Raw genomic sequence first — 16,914 nt, 5'->3', positions numbered from 1 at the left:
TCCCCACCTGGAAGATGGAGCTTACGTGACCCCCACGGATGCCGTGCCAGGCATTGGGGGTGCTACAAGGAGTCCGGGACTGGAGTGTGGCAGTGGGGGAGCCCTGCCCAGGCACAGCCGCCCCAGGGGCACAGAGAGAGAGTGAGCTCACCCGCACCCATCTCAGGAGGCTGAGTTTTTGAGGAGCGCCGTCGGTGCTGGTGGGGGGCGGTGGATCTGAGCGGGACAAGGCGGGCCCTGCCCCAGGTCCCCCTCCCCAGCCCTGACTGGGGACCCCCTCCTACCTCCGATCACCGCTCTCTGTGGCAGTGTCGGCCAGGGGCCTCCTCTCCCCCAGGACGAGCCGTAGTCTCCTTCCGGATGCCCTGAAGGTGCCCCCCACCCTAGGAGCCTCCTGAGGACCTCCCCTGATGCCTGCCCTTCTGCAGTCCAGGTCCCCCCGGATTGTGCAGCCTTGCCCCGTCCTGTCCCTTCCCCACGGCCCCTCGACGCTCCCTTTGAGAGCTGGCTCTCCCTGACCCAGGCCCAAATAAGGGCTCCTCGCTCTGGGCCAGGCCAGCCTGGAAATGCCCCCCAGCCATGTCAGCCCTGCGCCCTCCCAGCCTCACCCCCTCCCCCGCGGGGGGCTGGAGGTGCCTCTGGCCTTGGTCTCAGCCGGCCCGGAGCATCCAGCTCTGCCCGCCTTGGGTGCTGCCTGTGGGTGCCGCCTGTGGGCCGGGGGCAGGATGTCCTGTCCGTGCTGGGGAGGGCTGCTGCGTCTGCTGCCCCGTCACCGGGGTGTTTCCGCAGTGGCGACTGGGCAGAGGCCCCCAGTGCTCATTTGTCCAGGGACCCTGGATAAGGTCTTTCCTGAGTTCCCCGTGGGCGGAGCGGCCCTCCGGGTGGATGTTTGCATTTTCTCCAGGTTTCTAGTTCCCCATGGAGGAGGGAGTCCCAGAGGCTGAGTCCAGGCCCTTGGGATGGGGTGGGGAGGTGGCCCGCAGCCTTCAGGGCCAGGTGGGAGCCCAGTGTACGACACAGCCCCTCACTGTGGGGCGTGTGTGGCCCCGGTGGCTGGCTTGGCCAGGCAGTGTCCCCTGCCCTCCTGCCAGCTGCCCACCTCGGAAACCCTCCTCCGGGTCTCGCCAGGACTCTGGATCTCCAGCTTTCACTTGTGTTTGAGGGTTTCTGTGGTTTGCCTGAGTTTCCGCTCTGGGCAGTTTCAGATCCTCTTGTGTCAAAGGCGGCTTGTCTGCACTTTGACCTGCACCCGGTTTGCACGTGTTGCCATCCTGGCTTGGCGGGTGTCCCCCCAGAAGTGGGGCAGGTTGTCTGAGCCTCAGTCTTCCCCACTGAGAAACTGGGCTCCATCTCTGCCTGGCGGTGCCTCGCCCAGAGCGGGCACTTGGCGAGGGCTTCCTGGCCGTCCCTGGAAGGAGTGCCGCTTCCCTGCCGGCTGTGGCCGTGTTGGGAGTCCCGGCTCTGTGACCCTGACCGGGAGGGCTGCCTGCCCCAGGGTGGTGTTGTCTGCTGTAAATAGCTTTCTGGAGTGAAGCGGCAGCCGGTGGGTGCGTGCTGGGCGCTGTGCTCTTGACAGTCCCGAGCTCACAGGCTGGAGGCTCCCTGGCCACCGGGAGGCCTCACGGTGAAATTCCTGGCTCCCGCCGTACGGGGCCTCCAGACCTGTAGGCCCATGTGCTAGAAGAACGGCTTCCAGCCAGCTGGCGTTAGGCAGGCCGGTGGGCTCTGACATCAGCGAACTGGAGCCGTACGTTTTTGCTCCAGTGTGTGGACCCCCGAAGATGTGACCCGCACCCGCTCCCCTGGGGGCAGCCGGGGGCGCAGGGCAGACCTTGCAGCTCCCAGGTTTTATCCGTGTCTGGTCTCCAGGTGCTGAGGTCTCTCTGGCCCCTGGTTGTGTTTCCCGGATCTCACCGCTGCTGTGACAGCATAGGGGATGTAGGGCCCTCGAACGGCCAAGGGAAAGCGGGGCTCACCCTCTTCCTGCTGCGGCCGTGGGAGCTTTTGGTGCAGACGCAAGCAGAGGGCCCGTGCGCCGCCTCCAGCGTGCTCGGTCTCCGCTCCGTCCTGTCCCCTCCAGACCCCGGCTCCTTTCCGGGCCCCACCCCCACTGTCGGGACTCGAGCTCTGGACGGGTCTTCTTCGGAAGACTTTGCGTCCGCGTCTCTAAAGCATGAGGGCTCTAGAACACAGGGAACCACAGCACCACTGTCGCCTGGGGCCTTAAGCTCGCTCCGACACAGTGGCCGCTGGTGTTCCTCCGTTTCCCTTCCCCGCGGGCGTCTCTGCGGACTGCCTGAGCCGCTGGGGTCGGGGCCTGCTGCTGCCCACTGGCCCTTGCCCACCCGTGGTTGCCGGACCCACTGGAGCAGCCCGGGCCTGTCGCCCTGTGAGGTGTGCTGGGGTCCCAGGCTGGGCCGGGCCGTCATCCTCTCACGGGGCCACCATCGGCCCCACTTCGGACGCTGGAGACTCCGGGGATGGTGCTTTCCCCCTAAATCTTCTGCTGCAGAGCCTGACCCTTGGCCGCAGAGAAAGGGCGTGATCTTTGTTTATCCTTAGGGTGAAAATTCCTGTTACCTTGCGGAATAGGATGTTTGATTTGGGACGTTATTCCAGGCTCTGGGGGTGGGGTGTGTGTGAGAGAGACCCCCCCACCCCCAGAACGATGGGCTCCCTTGGTTCTGAAATCGGACACTCTCAATCCGGACGCGCCTGGCTCCCCGGAGAGGAGAGGAGCAGGTCAGACGCCGGCCCATCCCGCCGGGGCTCGGCTCGGCCACAGGCAGGCGTGGGGGTGGCGCGCGTTCCCGCTTATGTGCTGAGCCGGGCCGGTGCTGGAGCTGAGGCGAGGTCAGGTGTCCCTGGGGCTCTCAGGCTGTCTGCAGCGACAGGGCTGTCCCTGGGGGCCTTGGTTGCCCAAGAGGCCTTGCGTGGTGTGAAGCTCTGAGCTGGCCTTGCTCCCCGTTAGCTCGAGAGCCCTGGGCCTCCGTTTTCCCTTCTGTGACCAGCGTGCACTACGTGTGGCCGTAGGCTGATGGGGGAGCCCCAGAAAATGGGGTCCCGGCTGGGCTTTTTCTCTTCCTTCTGTGACCCCCGTCTTGGTGTCCCCCACCCAGCCACGACAGGGTTGGGCCACAAGAGGGGCCAGACCCTTTCGGGGCCCCAGAATGCTTTAATTTTCCTCATGATTTGGGGGGCCTGGGGTGTCCCACTAGGGGCTCCCTCAGAGAGTAGGTTCTGGACGTCCTTGCCAGTAGATGCAGGAGCAGGCCGCGCTGGCCCCTGTGGCAGCTTTCTGTCTGTCCTCATGCCTGTCCCCAGCCGGTGCAGCTGGCCCGTCAGTGGGGCCAGGCTTCTGCCCCGGTGTTTCTCCCCAGCCTGCCATGGCCAAGGGGCGGGGTAGGGGTCCCATGTTCCCGCACAGGACCCAAGCCTGGTGGGCTGAAGGGGGGCTAGTGCCCACCTGGAGACGTAGGCGAGCGCGGCGGGCGCAGCAGGAGCCTGTCTGCCTCTCGGGCGGGCCGCGGCTCCGCGTGGCCAGCCTTCACGTGCACTTGGGAGGACATTGAGGGGCAGATCCTGCTCCGCTGGGACACGGAGGCGAGGCGGAGGGCTGAGGTATCGGAGGTGAGCCTGCGTGAAGTACCTGTCCCATGTGTGACCCCCGGCGCCTGCACGTGGGCATAGAGAGACCCTCAGGCTCTGGTCCCAGACCCGTGTCTGTGCCGTGTCCCCTCCCTAGGTGACTTGGGAACTAGGACAGCTCCTTCCCTTACAGCCGGTGTCACCCGGCTCCCCGGCCTGTCCCTGCTTGGGGCTGCAGGGCCGCGGCCCCCGCATCTCTGTCCTTGGGGTTGGGCTGGGAGCACTCGGTGGGTGACAGCAGTGCCGGAGGTGAGCAGTGAGGGGAGCTGAGTTCAGAATCCTCCTGTGGCAGGCCCCGGGGTGCTCCCGGCCGCCCTCTGTACGGCGCTCCTTGCCGGGTGTCCTTGAGGTTGGTGTGGGGACGGCAGAACCGTCTCCCTTCGGCTCCCTGCCCTCCTTCCCCGGCACCGTGGCTTGTGTCCCCCAGCGCCTGTGTGGGCTCAGGAAGTACCCCAAGGCGGGAGGAGCCTTGGCGTTGTCATGTGAGTGGGCCTGGTCACTCTGACCTCAGGTCGCACGAGCGTCTCAGCACCAGCACGGTGACGGGCTCGTGGCCGTGACCAGCCACTCAACATGCTGCTTGTTTTTGCCACTGTCTGCTCCCTCCGGCCTGACCTCCGGCCTGACCCCGCGGGCAGCAGAGAGGGCCGGGCCAAGGATGTCGGGGCGATCACATGGGTGCTGGCCACGCTGCAGGGAGAGGCTGTTCCTGAGGACACTAAAGGATCCTGGGGCGCTCTGGGCATCTGGGGGGACGAGTGGACCCCTGAGACCGGTGTCGCATGATTCCACGCAGCTGTACCTCACACTGTTTTGAACCCCATGTCGCTTTGCACTCTGTCCCTGACTTTCAGTTCATAGCTGACCCTGTGGGAGGGCTGGCTAGTGGTCTCTTCAAGTTCTGATTTCTTTCTGGAGCTGCATTCGCTTCCCGGTCTCAGAGTGCAGCCCTGAGCCGACCCGGACAAGGGAGGCTGGGGGGCAGCCGCGGCCGGGAGCCGTGGCTGGCCTGCCTTGTTCCCGTCTTGTCTCTGTGCTTTGCGCTGACGGGTGGGCTCTGTCCAGGCCATCCGGCCTTGGCCAACTGGACCCCTGGGGCGGGCAGTGCTGCTGACTGTAACTCCCTGGTTCAGGCTCATGGTGGTCCTAGGATTTCCCCTTCAGGGAGCACACTGGGCCGCTCAGCCATCCCCAGACCCTCAGGCGGAGTCCCCAGACCCTGAAGGAAGAGAAGCAGAAGCCCTTGGGCAAGTGCACGGTCGGGCAGGTCTGATTCGTGCTTCAGCTGGTTTTCAAAGTAGGAGTAACTTTGCACTCTCTTCCTGTTGCGAAAGAAGCCTGTTCCGAACACGATGTGCGTCTTCAGAAATGCACTTGGAGGGGAGAGCCCCTGTCCTCGCGCGCCGGTGTGGCAGTGGGCTTGGTGCCTGCAGGCCCCTACAAGGCCCGTATCCAGTCTGGAGAAGCGCCCAGGGGAAAAAGGGCAAAGCCAGGCTTACGCTGTTGCTCTGCTCACGGGGCCCTGCCCTCCTGCTGTCCTTGGGGCAGAAGGGACTGACCCTCAGGCCTGGCCCCCCCTTGAAGGGTGATGGTGTGCGTGCTCCCGCCCGGACATGCCCACTCACTCACCCTGCCTGATGCCCTAGAGGGACAGGGTGACCTGTGCCATTTTCTGCCCCAGGGAGCCTCGCTGAGTCCTTCCTCGCTGGGGTCAGGCTCGGGGGGTATCTGGCCCCAGCTCTCTGACTGTCCCCTTGCTGGTCTCCTCCTGAGAGGTGGGTCCTGGCACCAGGGGTGGCCAGGGAGCCCCCAACCTCTTACACTCTGGCTGCCCTTCCTTCCCGCCGTGGAGCTGGTACCTGGGCTGCCGGGCGCTGTGAGAGGCAGAGGACTGGACACCGCCACCCCAAGGGACACCACGAGCTGTGCGGCCATCCTCAGGGGGTTGCAGGAGTCCGAGCATGGAGGGTGTCCTGCCCTGTGTCAGTGGAGAGTTTGCAGAGAGCGCGCGGGCTCCTCGCCGCGCACAGGCCCGCAGAGTGTGGGCACGCGGGTGCTGGAGGGTGCTTGGCCCGTTCTGCACATGTCCCCTCTGGGCCTCACGGACTCCGCTGGGGAGGGTGATGTCAGGCTGGAGCTAGACTTCCCTTCGGGTCACTGTGGAAGGACTCCTGTGCCTGTGCCTCCAGGGAGCACGTGCCAACGCCGGGCACTCTGCTTGGAGCTCCAGCAGTGGGGTCTGGGAGCCCCTGGACGTGCTGGGCAGTGGGGGGGGGGGAGGTGTGGGTAGGTCTGGTGTGCGGCAGAGTCCAGGAGGCCCCTCCAGGCGCCTGGCTCAGGGTCTGGCAGCTGCTGTGCTGCCCTGGGCACATACCTCACAGCAGGGTTGGTGGAGGTGCTCCCCTGTTTGTGGCCGGAGTTGGAGGAGGGAGGCCCTGAGGCAGCCTCAAGTCCTGGTGGCCACCTGAGCCTGTCCCTGCACTGAGCATGCCTGTCCGACCTCGTACTTGGAGGAGGCCGGCCCGTACCTTGGCCCGTGACCCCCCTCCAACACCGTGTTTGTTTAGGCCCTGGCTGCACTCTAAGTGTTCCTTGGCTTTCTGTGTTCCTGCTGGACATGTAGGGAGGGCCGGCCCCAGGGGAGAGCCCCGCAGGTGGTGCTGGTGCTCAGGCCAGGTTTGCACTTGCTGACCTGCGGGGGCGGGGGCGGGCCAGCGGGCACGAGGGATGACCCAGGTTTGCTCCAGGCTCCCACACTTCCTGGTAGTGAAGACCCACCCTCGCTGTCTTTAGCACGGGGCAGAGCGCCACAGCTGGCGGGGGCAGAGCGCCACAGCTGGCGGGGGCCGCAGGCGCCGTGCTCCCTGGGGCCGGACGGAGAAGGAGGGGAGGGGCCGTGGCTTCCGCGGGATGAGGGGCGTGGCACCTCGCGGGGGCTCCAGGGTGTCCCTTGAATGCAGAGCAGGCCTCCTTGGTGGGCAAGATGCACCTGCTGTCCTGGTGAACCCTTTCACTCTGGCGGGAGTGCTTTGTAGCAGGTGCCGATCACCGGGTGTACACGCCCGCGTGGCAGGTGGCGAGCGACCGGCAGGGTGTTAACGGGCTCACGGGACGGAGCCGCTTCTGCGAGTCGTAGGAAGGGTGCTGCTCACGCCCCCGGGCCCATCGGGCCCCTGGCGTGGTGGGGTGCCGCTCAGCCCCGGCCTGTCCGGATGTCATGACGCGGACACGGGGACCCAAAGCGTGGCAGGGCGCACCAGCGTGGCCTGGTGTTCCCCTTCCGCGTGTGACCCCCAGTCTGCTCTGGGCCCTGCAGCTAAGAGCGAGGCCAGCGGCTTCCATCCAGGAAACAGTGGGGCTTCTGGTGTTGGGACTGGCCTGTTGGTTCTGGGGCGCCGTCGGGTGTCTTCCTTCCCAGCCCGAACCCGGCCAGCATTCCTGAAAGCTGGTGGGGGCAGGGAGCACTCCCCCCACTCGTGAGGTGCGCCTCCTCCCGCCCGCCCCTCTCCCTGGGGCTGGGCGTGTCACACTCCGCCTGCCGTCACAAACCAGCTCTGGTTCTCGTGGTGATGTCGGAACTCGCCCCGAAGGGTCCGGCTCTGCACGCTGCGCAGGGGTTCGCGAACGCTCTGCCTGGCTGGCTTAGCTCTGTGGGGTCGATGCCGGAGCGCTCTCTACGTGTGAATCATTCCCCCAAAATTGCCACGATCAAGAACAGTCCGAGTCGGCCCCCAGCCGGCAGGCCGTTGGTGGGCAGGGAGCCAGGAGAGGCCGCATCCCGGGCACCGCCTCCCACTGCTGGCTGTGTGCCCGGACCGCCGCCTTCCCGCCCTTGCGCTGTCCCCCGACTGCCCAGGCAGCCTGTGTCCACATCACGTCCCTGCCCCGGCCTGAGAGCAGTGACTGAACTGTGGGTCTGTGACAGGTGAGGGGCGGGCTGAGCACGGCGAGTGGCACGAGTGATGGGAGCCGGCCTCACCGTGACCACTCGGGCGTGCTCGGGAGCCGGCGAGGCCGGGCGAGGCGGTGGGGCCTGGGTGACCGGCCTGTCTCTGCCAACCCCCTCCCTGTAGGTGCTGCCCGCTCGGGCCCAGAAATGGGATGTCAGGCCTCCAAAAGGAGCACAGTGGAAGCCAGGGCCTCCCCGAGCCGCTGCTGTGACGGCCAGTGAGCGCGCCGCGGAGGATGTCCACCACGACGACAGTCGCCCCCACGGGGATCTCGGCGGCCCCAGGCCCGGTCAACCCACCCCCGCCGGAGGTCTCCAACCCCGCCAAGCCTGGCCGCAAGACCAACCAGCTGCAGTATATGCAGAATGTGGTGGTGAAGACGCTCTGGAAACACCAGTTCGCCTGGCCCTTCTACCAGCCCGTGGATGCAATCAAGCTGAACCTGCCCGTGAGTGCCCTCCCCTCCCCCACCCACCGGCACCCCTGCCCCTGTCACCCCCCTCCCAGAAGGACTGCCTCTGGGGCCAGGCACAGTGCAGGGCCCGTGGTGACAGAGGAGCGAAGGGGCTGCTCAGGGAGTGGGGGAGCCCGTGCCTCCCTGCTGTTCCCGCGTACCCTCCTGTAGAACCCTGCCTCTGCTCCCTGCCCCTGCCGTCAGGTACTCAGTGCGGGTAGTGGCCCCCTTTCTGGGGGAGGCCAGGTCATCTGATGGGTTTCTTCTTTGGACCCAAATAGAGAAAACCCCGAGCATTGTTCAGGGAATCCCTGGGCTGCTCATTGGTGGCCTGGGTTCTGGGCCCAGCTTGGCACATCGGTCACCAGCAGGCCCTGGATTTGGAGTCTGGAGGGGTCTCGGCCCCTTCACAGTGCCGAGCTGCTCCTGCCCCGGCTGCCCGGTTCCAAACGTCTCTGAGAACCACCTGTCTGGGCGGAAGCTGTTGGGTGACAGGTGTGGCAGGGGGTGCACGTGGGTTGGGCACTTGCCCCAGAACCCACACCGGCCCTCAGCTGACCGGACCCTGGCGAACCCCGTGCCGCAGAGTCTGCTGACATCCCTCTGAACATCTCTTTCCCAGGATTATCATAAAATCATAAAAAACCCGATGGACATGGGGACTATTAAGAAGAGACTAGAGAATAATTACTACTGGAGCGCGAGTGAGTGTATGCAGGACTTCAACACCATGTTTACAAATTGTTACATTTATAACAAGGTGAGAAGGCTCGGGCTCCCCACTGCTGGCTGGGGGCGGGGTGCGTGGGGTGGGGCCCGGCTCCGGAGCAGCTCTCAGACGGCGGAGGGGGCCATGCCACCCCCGGGCCACAGTCACCACTCGGGGGTCTCAAGTGCTGCCCATGCCTTCCTCCCCCAAGGGACCGGCATTTTTGCGGGGGAGCTTACAGACCAAACACTTAAACTGTTCATGCCCTCCGACCTCAAAACCCCAGCTGTCGGGACGCTCACGGCGCCGTGATATCTGTGTGCAGCCGCCCCAACGTGGCCAGGCCACTGCACGACCAGGGAGCACATGGTCACGATGGCTTTCGGGGAGGAGAGTAGCTGAGGGAGACCCACACGGTCCTGACTTGGTGGGGCTTGCATTGTTCTCGATTGTGACGGACACAGCACGGATGGGTTGAGTTGAACTGAGCGGAAGCTTCTGTTTTCCGCGCCGGGTCGGCTGGAGGGTGGTTCTTGTTCTTCTTGGTTTTCTGGATTCTTTCAAGAGTCTCCACAGTGAAATCTGCTCCTTTCGCCTCCCCCGCTGCCTGCCCTACCACCCCTCTGAAGGGATTTTTGAATAAATGTTTTCTTGAGCCACACCAGTGATGTCTTTACCAGCACGTGGCCCCTTGCCCAACAAGTGACCTTGGCTCTCCCTGTGTCTTCAGCCCACAGATGACATAGTGCTAATGGCCCAAGCCTTAGAGAAAATTTTTCTGCAGAAAGTGGCCCAGATGCCCCAGGAGGAAGTTGAATTATTACCCCCTGCTCCGAAGGGCAAAGGCCGGAAACCGGCTGCAGGAACCCAGAGTGCAGGTAATGGTGTGGGCGGTGCCATCCTTCTGTCCTGACCCCCCTCCCCAAGGTGTGACAACAGCATTTCTTGTGCAAGTCCCTCGGCCCCTCTGAGCTTCAGTGTCCCCGTCTGTGAAGTTGGGGCGATATGGCTGGCATCTGCCTTTGAGCCTGCTCTGCTGGGGACACTGGTCTTGCCCTGCCCCCATGCTGAGGCCACCTCTTCCAGAAGTCTGGACACGAGGTCCCATTGTTCCCCCAGGACGTTGCCTTTCTAGCAGGTGTTGTATGCTCTGGGACGGGAGAGGGGCTGTGTCACCTTTTGGGGAGGGCTGGGGGTGCGGGATGAGAATTAGCACTAGGAGCCCTGGGAGTCTTACCTGGTCCAGGAAAGGGGAACAGAGGCGTGCCCCGATGGAGAGACTGGCCAGGCACCCCAGCCCTTGGAGGCCAGGGTGGGTCCCCACCAGTGCCAGCCATCCCGCTTTGCAGATGGGACTGTGGGTGGTCAAGTAGGTCTGCCGGGACATCCAGCTGGTTTCTGGTGGGGTCTGAGTCAAGCCCAGGTTTCTAGGGCCCAGGCCTCTTCTTCCCGGTGTGTACCTGCTGCAGGTGTCCTCATTCAGACTTTGGTCTGGGTGAGCATCTGTGGAGTTCTGTGGGGGCAGTCATGGTGCGGGGTCTCAGGAGGGGGGACTCCCTGGACTGGTGTGCTCTGGCTGGAGGGTCTGGTCCAAGAAGCTTTTGGGAGCTAGCGAGTAGCTAGAGCTGAGCATGTTCAACGTCCTTTCTCTCTCTTCAAGGTACGCAGCAAGTGGCGGCCGTGTCCTCTGTCTCCCCAGCAACCCCCTTCCAGAGTGTCCCTCCCGCTGTCTCCCAGACACCTGTCATCGCTGCCACCCCAGTGCCAACCATCACTGCAAACATCACGTCGGTCCCCGTACCCCCGGCCGCTGCCCCGCCTCCTCCCTCGACGCCCATCATCCCCGTGGTCCCTCCCACACCACCTGTAGTCAAGGTGAGTGTCCCTGGGGACAAAGTCAGCTGGCTGTCCGACGGCCAAGCCAGGGTTCCTGGATTCGGGCAGGTGTGGGGTGGTGGGGGAAGCCATCTGCCACCTGTCCCTGGCCACCCCCTCCTTAGTGGGTGTTTGGTACACGTGGCTCTGGAGTGGTTCTCTCTGTGCCCGAGGTCGGGCTGTCGCCCCTGCCGCGGATGGGGAGACGGAGGCTCAGGGAGCTGCAGGTCACACAGCTGGTGAGGGCGGGCTGTGCTGAACCCCCATTTCTCTGGCCCTGAAGCCCGGGCCTTTGCAGTGCATGGGTCACTGTGGGAAGGTGTGGGAGAGGAGGGTGGACGGGTCCCGGAGCCCCCGGCTCACACGTGGACTTAGGGCAGTGGCCCAGGTGCATGGTGAGGAGCCAGCAGCCGCGCGGCCTGCCCCGTGCGTCCTGGTAGTATGAGCTCCAGCCCGTCTGCCTCCCCGGTCTGGCCGGCAGCTTTCATGGAGGGACTGTCCTGGCCGGGTCCGGGCTCGGAGCCCATGCTCCTTGTGAGATCCAGGGCAGGCCCCAGGCCGGGCGCTGACGTGTGTCTTCCGTTTGCCCCTCACAGCGGCCCTGTGGGGCAGACAGTAGTTCCCCCATCTTACAGATGAGGAAGCAGGCGCCCGGGGGGGTTAAGTGGCCCCCCCCAAGGTAACGCCCCGCCGCTGCTTTCCCTCCCCCACGGCCTGCACTGCCTGCACCTGCGGGCGGCGCCTGGCCAGGCCGCCTGACACCGTGCCCAGCTGTTTTTGGAGCATGTCCTGTTTGCCGTGGCCGGGTGAGCTCCCCCGGGCCTCTGTGGCGCACGCTTGGTGTCCTGTGGGTGCCCACACGTGTTTGTGGATAGCCAGCCCATGCCCCTGCCAGCCTGGGGGCGGCGGCGTTGCTGGGGCAGAGACCACGGTGGTGCCCCTGAGAGCAGGTCGCTGCTAGGCCGTCAGCCTGGGTGTTGTGGCTCTGAGGGGCCCCTCTGCCAGTCTGAGAGGCGGGGAGCTGGCTGAGCTGGTCTCGGGGATGCCCTGGCTGTGGGGCACGCCATGACGCCCGCGGCCCCGGCTGCGGTGCCTGAAGGGACCCTCGTGCCCAGGGCACAGCCCGTGCTAGTGTCTGCCCTGCACCCACAGAAGGCCTGTGGACCTTTTAACATTCCCTCCTGTTACGGACAGCAGCTCTCTGTGGCTCCCACTGCTTTTGGGGTTCAAGACCAGACCTGCCCAGTCAGCTCCCGGGAGTCCTTGGTCCCAAACCCACTGCTGCTGCCCAGCCCCAGCCCTGCCCCGCATGCTGGCCCCGCTCCCGGCCTCGGCCTGCGGCACGGCAGCTGCCCTTGGTGCTCCAGCTTGGAGGCCTCTGGACTTTCCCGCTGGCCTTTCTAAGCAGGGATTTCCGTCTGTCCCTGCCGTCCCTTAGCCTGAGTCCCGCTCGGGGACGATCCCAGTGCCAGGTCCACCTCGGTCGTGTTGTCTCTGGAACCCCCGCACAGCCCGGGGTTCGGGCAGGTGACTTGCATGCCCCCCGTCACGCTGCTCAGGTGTGCTCTTGGAGCCCTGGGGGCGAGTGGAGGGGACCCTGGAGGGGCGGCTCTGGGGCGGGGGGTGGGTTCTGAGTCTAGCCTTCCCACCACCAGCTGTGTGACCTTGGGCCTGAGATGCAGCCCCTCTGAGCCTCGGCGTCCCACAGAGCGCGGGGTGCCGCCCGGGGCCGAGTGAGGCTTGGCCTGGCGCCCCGCGGCTGGGGCTCTGGGAGCTCTGTCTGCAAGCGTCCGCGCTCCCGGGCCCCCTGCTCCGTCCCGGGCTCACCAGTCGTGTCGCCGTCGCAGAAAAAGGGCGTGAAGCGGAAAGCAGACACCACGACGCCCACGACGTCTGCCATCACCGCCAGCCGGAGCGAGTCGCCCCCGCCGCTGTCAGACCCCAAGCAGGCCAAGGTGGTGGCACGGCGGGAGAGTGGGGGCCGCCCCATCAAGCCGCCCAAGAAGGACCTGGAGGACGGCGAGGTGCCGCAGCACGCGGGCAAGAGGGGCAAGCTGTCGGAACACCTGCGGCACTGCGACAGCATCCTCAAGGAGATGCTGTCCAAGAAGCACGCGGCCTACGCCTGGCCCTTCTACAAGCCGGTGGACGCCGAGGCCCTGGAGCTGCACGACTACCACGACATCGTCAAGCACCCGATGGACCTCAGCACCGTCAAGGTACTGCACGGGGCCCACCGGGGCGCTCAGCAGGGCGGGCGCACGGGTCCAGACGGGGCTGGGACAAAGGTGCGTGCGTCCTGCCCGCCCTCACAGAACCTGGGGCTTTGCCACCCTCTGCCCCGCGGAAGCCCGTGTCCTGTCTCGGTGGGTGGATTCCATACTGTCCGCAAGGACGGGCTTTCTGGTGACCCGCCCCCTCCACTGCCCCAGCCAGAGAGGGGGCCCTGGAGCGGGGGAGGTAGCGGACTTGAGGCCCAGAGCCTGGCGAGGAGCCCTGGGCTTTTTTTTTTTTTTTTGAGATTTTATTTATTTATTTGACAGAAAGAGAGAGATCACAAGTAGGCAGAGAGGTAGGCGGGGTGGGGGGGGGGAGCAGGCTCCCTGCTGAGCAGAGAGCCCAATGCGGGGCTCGATCCTCGGACCCTGAGATCATGACCTTAGCCAAAGGCAGTGGCTCAACCCACTGAGCCACCCAGGTGCCCCTCTCCCTGGGCTTTATAGTGGATTTTGTTCTGGGTCCGGCTGGTTGTGTAAGGCAGAGTGGGCTCATGCTGGGCCGTGAGGGCGGAGAGCCTGGGCGGCAGCAGACTGAAAGCTGGGCACACATAGGTGGGGCTCCTGACCCCCCGACCGGCGGGTCCCAGTCCACCTGCCCTCCTTCGGGGGGCATTCCGAGCTGGCGTTGGTCTCTGGCCACTGGGGGCAGTAGCCCGCCCCCTCTGGGAGCTGCCTGTGCGGCCCGGGAAGGTGCTCCCAGAAGGAGGCTGATCCTCTTTCCATCAAGAGGGTCTGGCCCTTGAACGGCTGCTCTCTGGCCTTCTGCCTGGTTTCCCCGTGATGCCAGCCTGAGGCAGAGGCTCCTTCTGGGAGCCTTCCCCCGCGGCTCTTGGGGGTTTCGGGAGGGCAGACCTGGCTGTGTGGGGCACTGGTGCCTGGCGAACTGCGCCGGGGACCGAGACCTTCCGTCCTGCCCCGCCGGGAGCCTCGTAACGTCCTTTCCTTTGGACGGTGCCTTGTCCCCATGAGTTGGCGCCAGCTGAGAGCAGGTGCGAAGCCTCCAGAGAGGCGGAGGCCAGAGCAGGGCAGAGCACCGTGCCGCCCGCTCTCCGGGGGGACTCCTGGCCGTGGTCTGGATTTGCTCTCGGCCGAGGTGGCTCTCCTGGCTGGTCGTGACTCTGGGGCAGCAGGAATGGGGCTCCCAGGTGCGTGTCCGGGGCCGAGCTCTCCCTGCTCCGGGTCTGCGGGCTCCCGGCTCTGGGCTGGCAGCGAGTGCCTGGCCCCCTCGGCCCCAGATAGGGGCTCCCTACACGTGTCCTGGCCGGGACTTGGGGTGGGGGTTACCGGGGCGGGGCCTGTCGTCCGCACAGACCCCCGCTGTTTGGAGATAGGGAAGCTGAGGCCGGAGGGAGTGAGGGCCCGCAGGTGTGGCCAGAGGAGCCTGTGCCAGGTCCCAGATCCTTCCTCGTTCACTCTCCGAGTCTCTTGAGCCTCCAGCTGAGACGGCAGAGCTCCCGTCACCCAGACGAGGGCACTGTTAACAGTCCTGCCCCTGCTGCCTATCAGAGAGGCCAGTGACTTGTCCACGCCCCACAGCCAGGGAGTGGCAGACTGTAGGGGGGCGTGGGCGGCCCTGGTGTGCCGGTGTCCCCGTGGGCCGAGCCTGTGTCCTGCTGGGGGACCTGGCGGGGGTGCTGCTTGCACGCAGGCAGTTTGCTCTGGTGCTCCTGTTCGGAAACACCCGTCATCTGGGAAGCAGTGAGGAAAGACACACAACTGCCCGCCTGTCCTTGGGCCCCTCAAGCGCCTCAGCCCGTGTGTTCCCAGCCCCTGGGCCCTTGCCCCCCCGCCCCGGGAGAGCAACCAGTGATCACGTTGGGACCAGAGCCTGAAACTCTGGCAGAGGTTGAGAGGGTCTCGTGTGCCTGTTTGTCTTCCTGAGCCGGGCCTCCCCAGGGTAGGGAGGCTGTGCTGAGGGCCGGAGCCATGCAGCCTGGGAGCTGTCCGACGCCCTGTGATCGGCAGGGGTGCGTTCCCAAGGCACAAGAGAGGCTGCAGGCCCTGGTGTCAGGCTGCACTCCACCCCCACATCCACGATAGTGTCCCTGAGGTGCAGGGGAGAGAAGTGGTCGGGCTCCCACCTATGCTGTCGGGCTCCCGTGGCGCACAGTCCTCAGGAGAACAGGGGGCCCCTCGCCAGCAGGATGTCCCTGACGGACAGCTTCTGCTTGAACCCGTGCAGACACAGGGAGCTCACTGCCTCACCGAGCGGCTCCCCTCCACTTGCCCTGACTGACAGCTCGTTGTAAGTGCTACCTCGCAGTGACCATCCGGGGTCGCGCTTCTGTCCTCCCCGGGAGCATGGCCATTCTCACCACCGCCAAGCCCACCTCATCTTGTGGGGCTGCGAGGGGCAGGCTGGCCAACAACGCCTGAGCTCTCACAGAGATGAAGTCAGTGTCTCGACCTGTGAACTGGGGAGACCAAACCCAGCCCCTGCCCCGGCGCTGGCAGCGGAAGCTCCTCGTCCCCCCGGAGCTCCTCCCGTCAGGGCCTTTGCCGTGTGGAAAGTTATCAGCGCGCGCAGCAGGCAGGGCGAGGAGAGCCTACGTGGTGGCTGCAGCAGCCAGGGTTCTGGGGGTCCCGGAGCGTCCCTTCCGACCCTCAAGTCCCGCTCCCACACTTGCCTCTGGGCTCCAGGGGACGTGGCGCGAGGCTGGCCGTGCAGTGGGTCTCCCTGCGGTGCCGGGCCGTGCCTCACCGCCGTCGTCTGTGTGTTACAGAAGAAGATGGACAGCCGCGAGTACCCCGATGCTCAGGGCTTCGCCGCCGACGTCCGGTTGATGTTCTCCAACTGTTACAAGTACAACCCCCCGGACCACGAGGTGGTGGCCATGGCCAGGAAGCTCCAGGTAACCGAGGTGCTGTCAGGTGGAGGGGCCTTCTGGGCCCAGCGCAGGGGGGTGACCAGCATCCCGGGGCAGGTGCCCAGGAAAGACGCAGGCCTCCCGGAGAACACGGGGCCCAGAAGGCCGCGGGAGAGCCTGCCCCACACAACAGCCTTTCTCCTGAGTAGTGCCCAGCGCTGGCCAGGCCCCAGGCCTGCTTCCCGGGCACACGGGCAGACAGGCCAGCCTCTGCCCTCCGGGAGCGGCAGGCCCACGTTCCCGCAGGGAGCACGGAGGCCAAGAAGGCGGGTGTCCCTCTTCCCGCGGCTTCGGCCTCTGTGTGAGGGGGTCTTTGTCACCCGCCTCCCAGTGAGGCTGCCAGAGGCCGGGTCCCATGACCTTCTGCCGAAGTCTGGGTGCTGCCCGCCTGTCCCTGTGCGGGTTGCTGTGCTCCCTTCGTGATGTGTGTTGTTGCCTTTATTAACAGCGGCATCGAAATAGTAAAGATACTTTTGTCAATTCTGGAGAGAGAGTGAGCACAAGTTGAGGAAGGGGAAGGGAGAGGGAGAGAACCCCAAGCAGCCTGGCGACTGAGCACGCGGTACGACAGGGGGCTCGATCCCCCCCGGAGGTCATGACCTGGGCTGAAGCCAAGCGTGGGCCACTTCACCGACTGGACCACCCCGGTCCCCCAGCAGCACCAAAAGTTTAAATGTTACATAATTGGGGGATTTAATTTTGGAAGAAAGAGTAAAAATTGTGGATCTCTATATGCTTCCAGCAGTTTTTTTCCCCAGAATACAGGCTGTTTGTTGTGTGAGATGTCCTGGTCTTTTGCTGAGAACCCTTTTGAAGACCCCGTGAGGCAGCTCATGGTGTCCACCCAGCGCCCGGAGGAGGGAGGAGGGAGAAGCGCTTTCATGCTGCTGGGTCCCCCCTGTGTCCTGTGGGCCTTTCCCAGCCTCTGCTGATGCGGGCTGCACCCTCTGCGAACCGGCTCCCCCTGCGGAGTCTGGCGCAACAGGCCCAGTGGTCCCAGTATGGCCGAAGCTGGCAGGAGTTGTGATTTTACGCTAGACCATGCCCCACCGTGTCTGGGAGCAAGAGGGCTTTGCCCAGTTGGGCTCCGCGTTGGCTCTGTGCCTCTCCCGAGCCTGCTGTAGCTCAAGGA

The 16,914-nt window shown here is 65.2% G+C and overlaps 1 protein-coding gene across 2 annotated transcripts in view; it reads left to right on the top strand.

Annotated features, from left to right (window-relative positions):
• BRD3 (bromodomain containing 3) overlaps positions 1 to 16,914 on the top strand; it is a 33,293-nt gene that overhangs the window by 6,020 nt on the left and 10,359 nt on the right. The window contains exons 2-7 of one of the 2 annotated variants that reach the window (XM_045082872.1): positions 7,722 to 8,046; positions 8,675 to 8,812; positions 9,546 to 9,639; positions 10,422 to 10,636; positions 12,484 to 12,855; positions 15,639 to 15,767. In XM_045082872.1, coding sequence (XP_044938807.1) covers positions 7,834 to 8,046; positions 8,675 to 8,812; positions 9,546 to 9,639; positions 10,422 to 10,636; positions 12,484 to 12,855; positions 15,639 to 15,767 — 1,161 coding nt within the window. In that variant the 5' untranslated portion in view covers positions 7,722 to 7,833. Of the gene's footprint in view, positions 1 to 7,721; positions 8,047 to 8,674; positions 8,813 to 9,491; positions 9,640 to 10,421; positions 10,637 to 12,483; positions 12,856 to 15,638; positions 15,768 to 16,914 lie in introns of both variants that reach the window. The other variant, XM_045082871.1, reaches the window with a different exon arrangement.

Source organism: Mustela putorius, unplaced genomic scaffold (genome assembly GCF_011764305.1).
Source record: "Mustela putorius furo isolate JIRA1106 unplaced genomic scaffold, ASM1176430v1.1 tig00000596_pilon_pilon_pilon, whole genome shotgun sequence".
Taxonomy (NCBI): Eukaryota; Metazoa; Chordata; class Mammalia; order Carnivora; family Mustelidae; genus Mustela; species Mustela putorius.
Note: the sequence above shows the minus strand (reverse complement) of the source record. Positions and strands in the feature narration are given on the sequence as shown.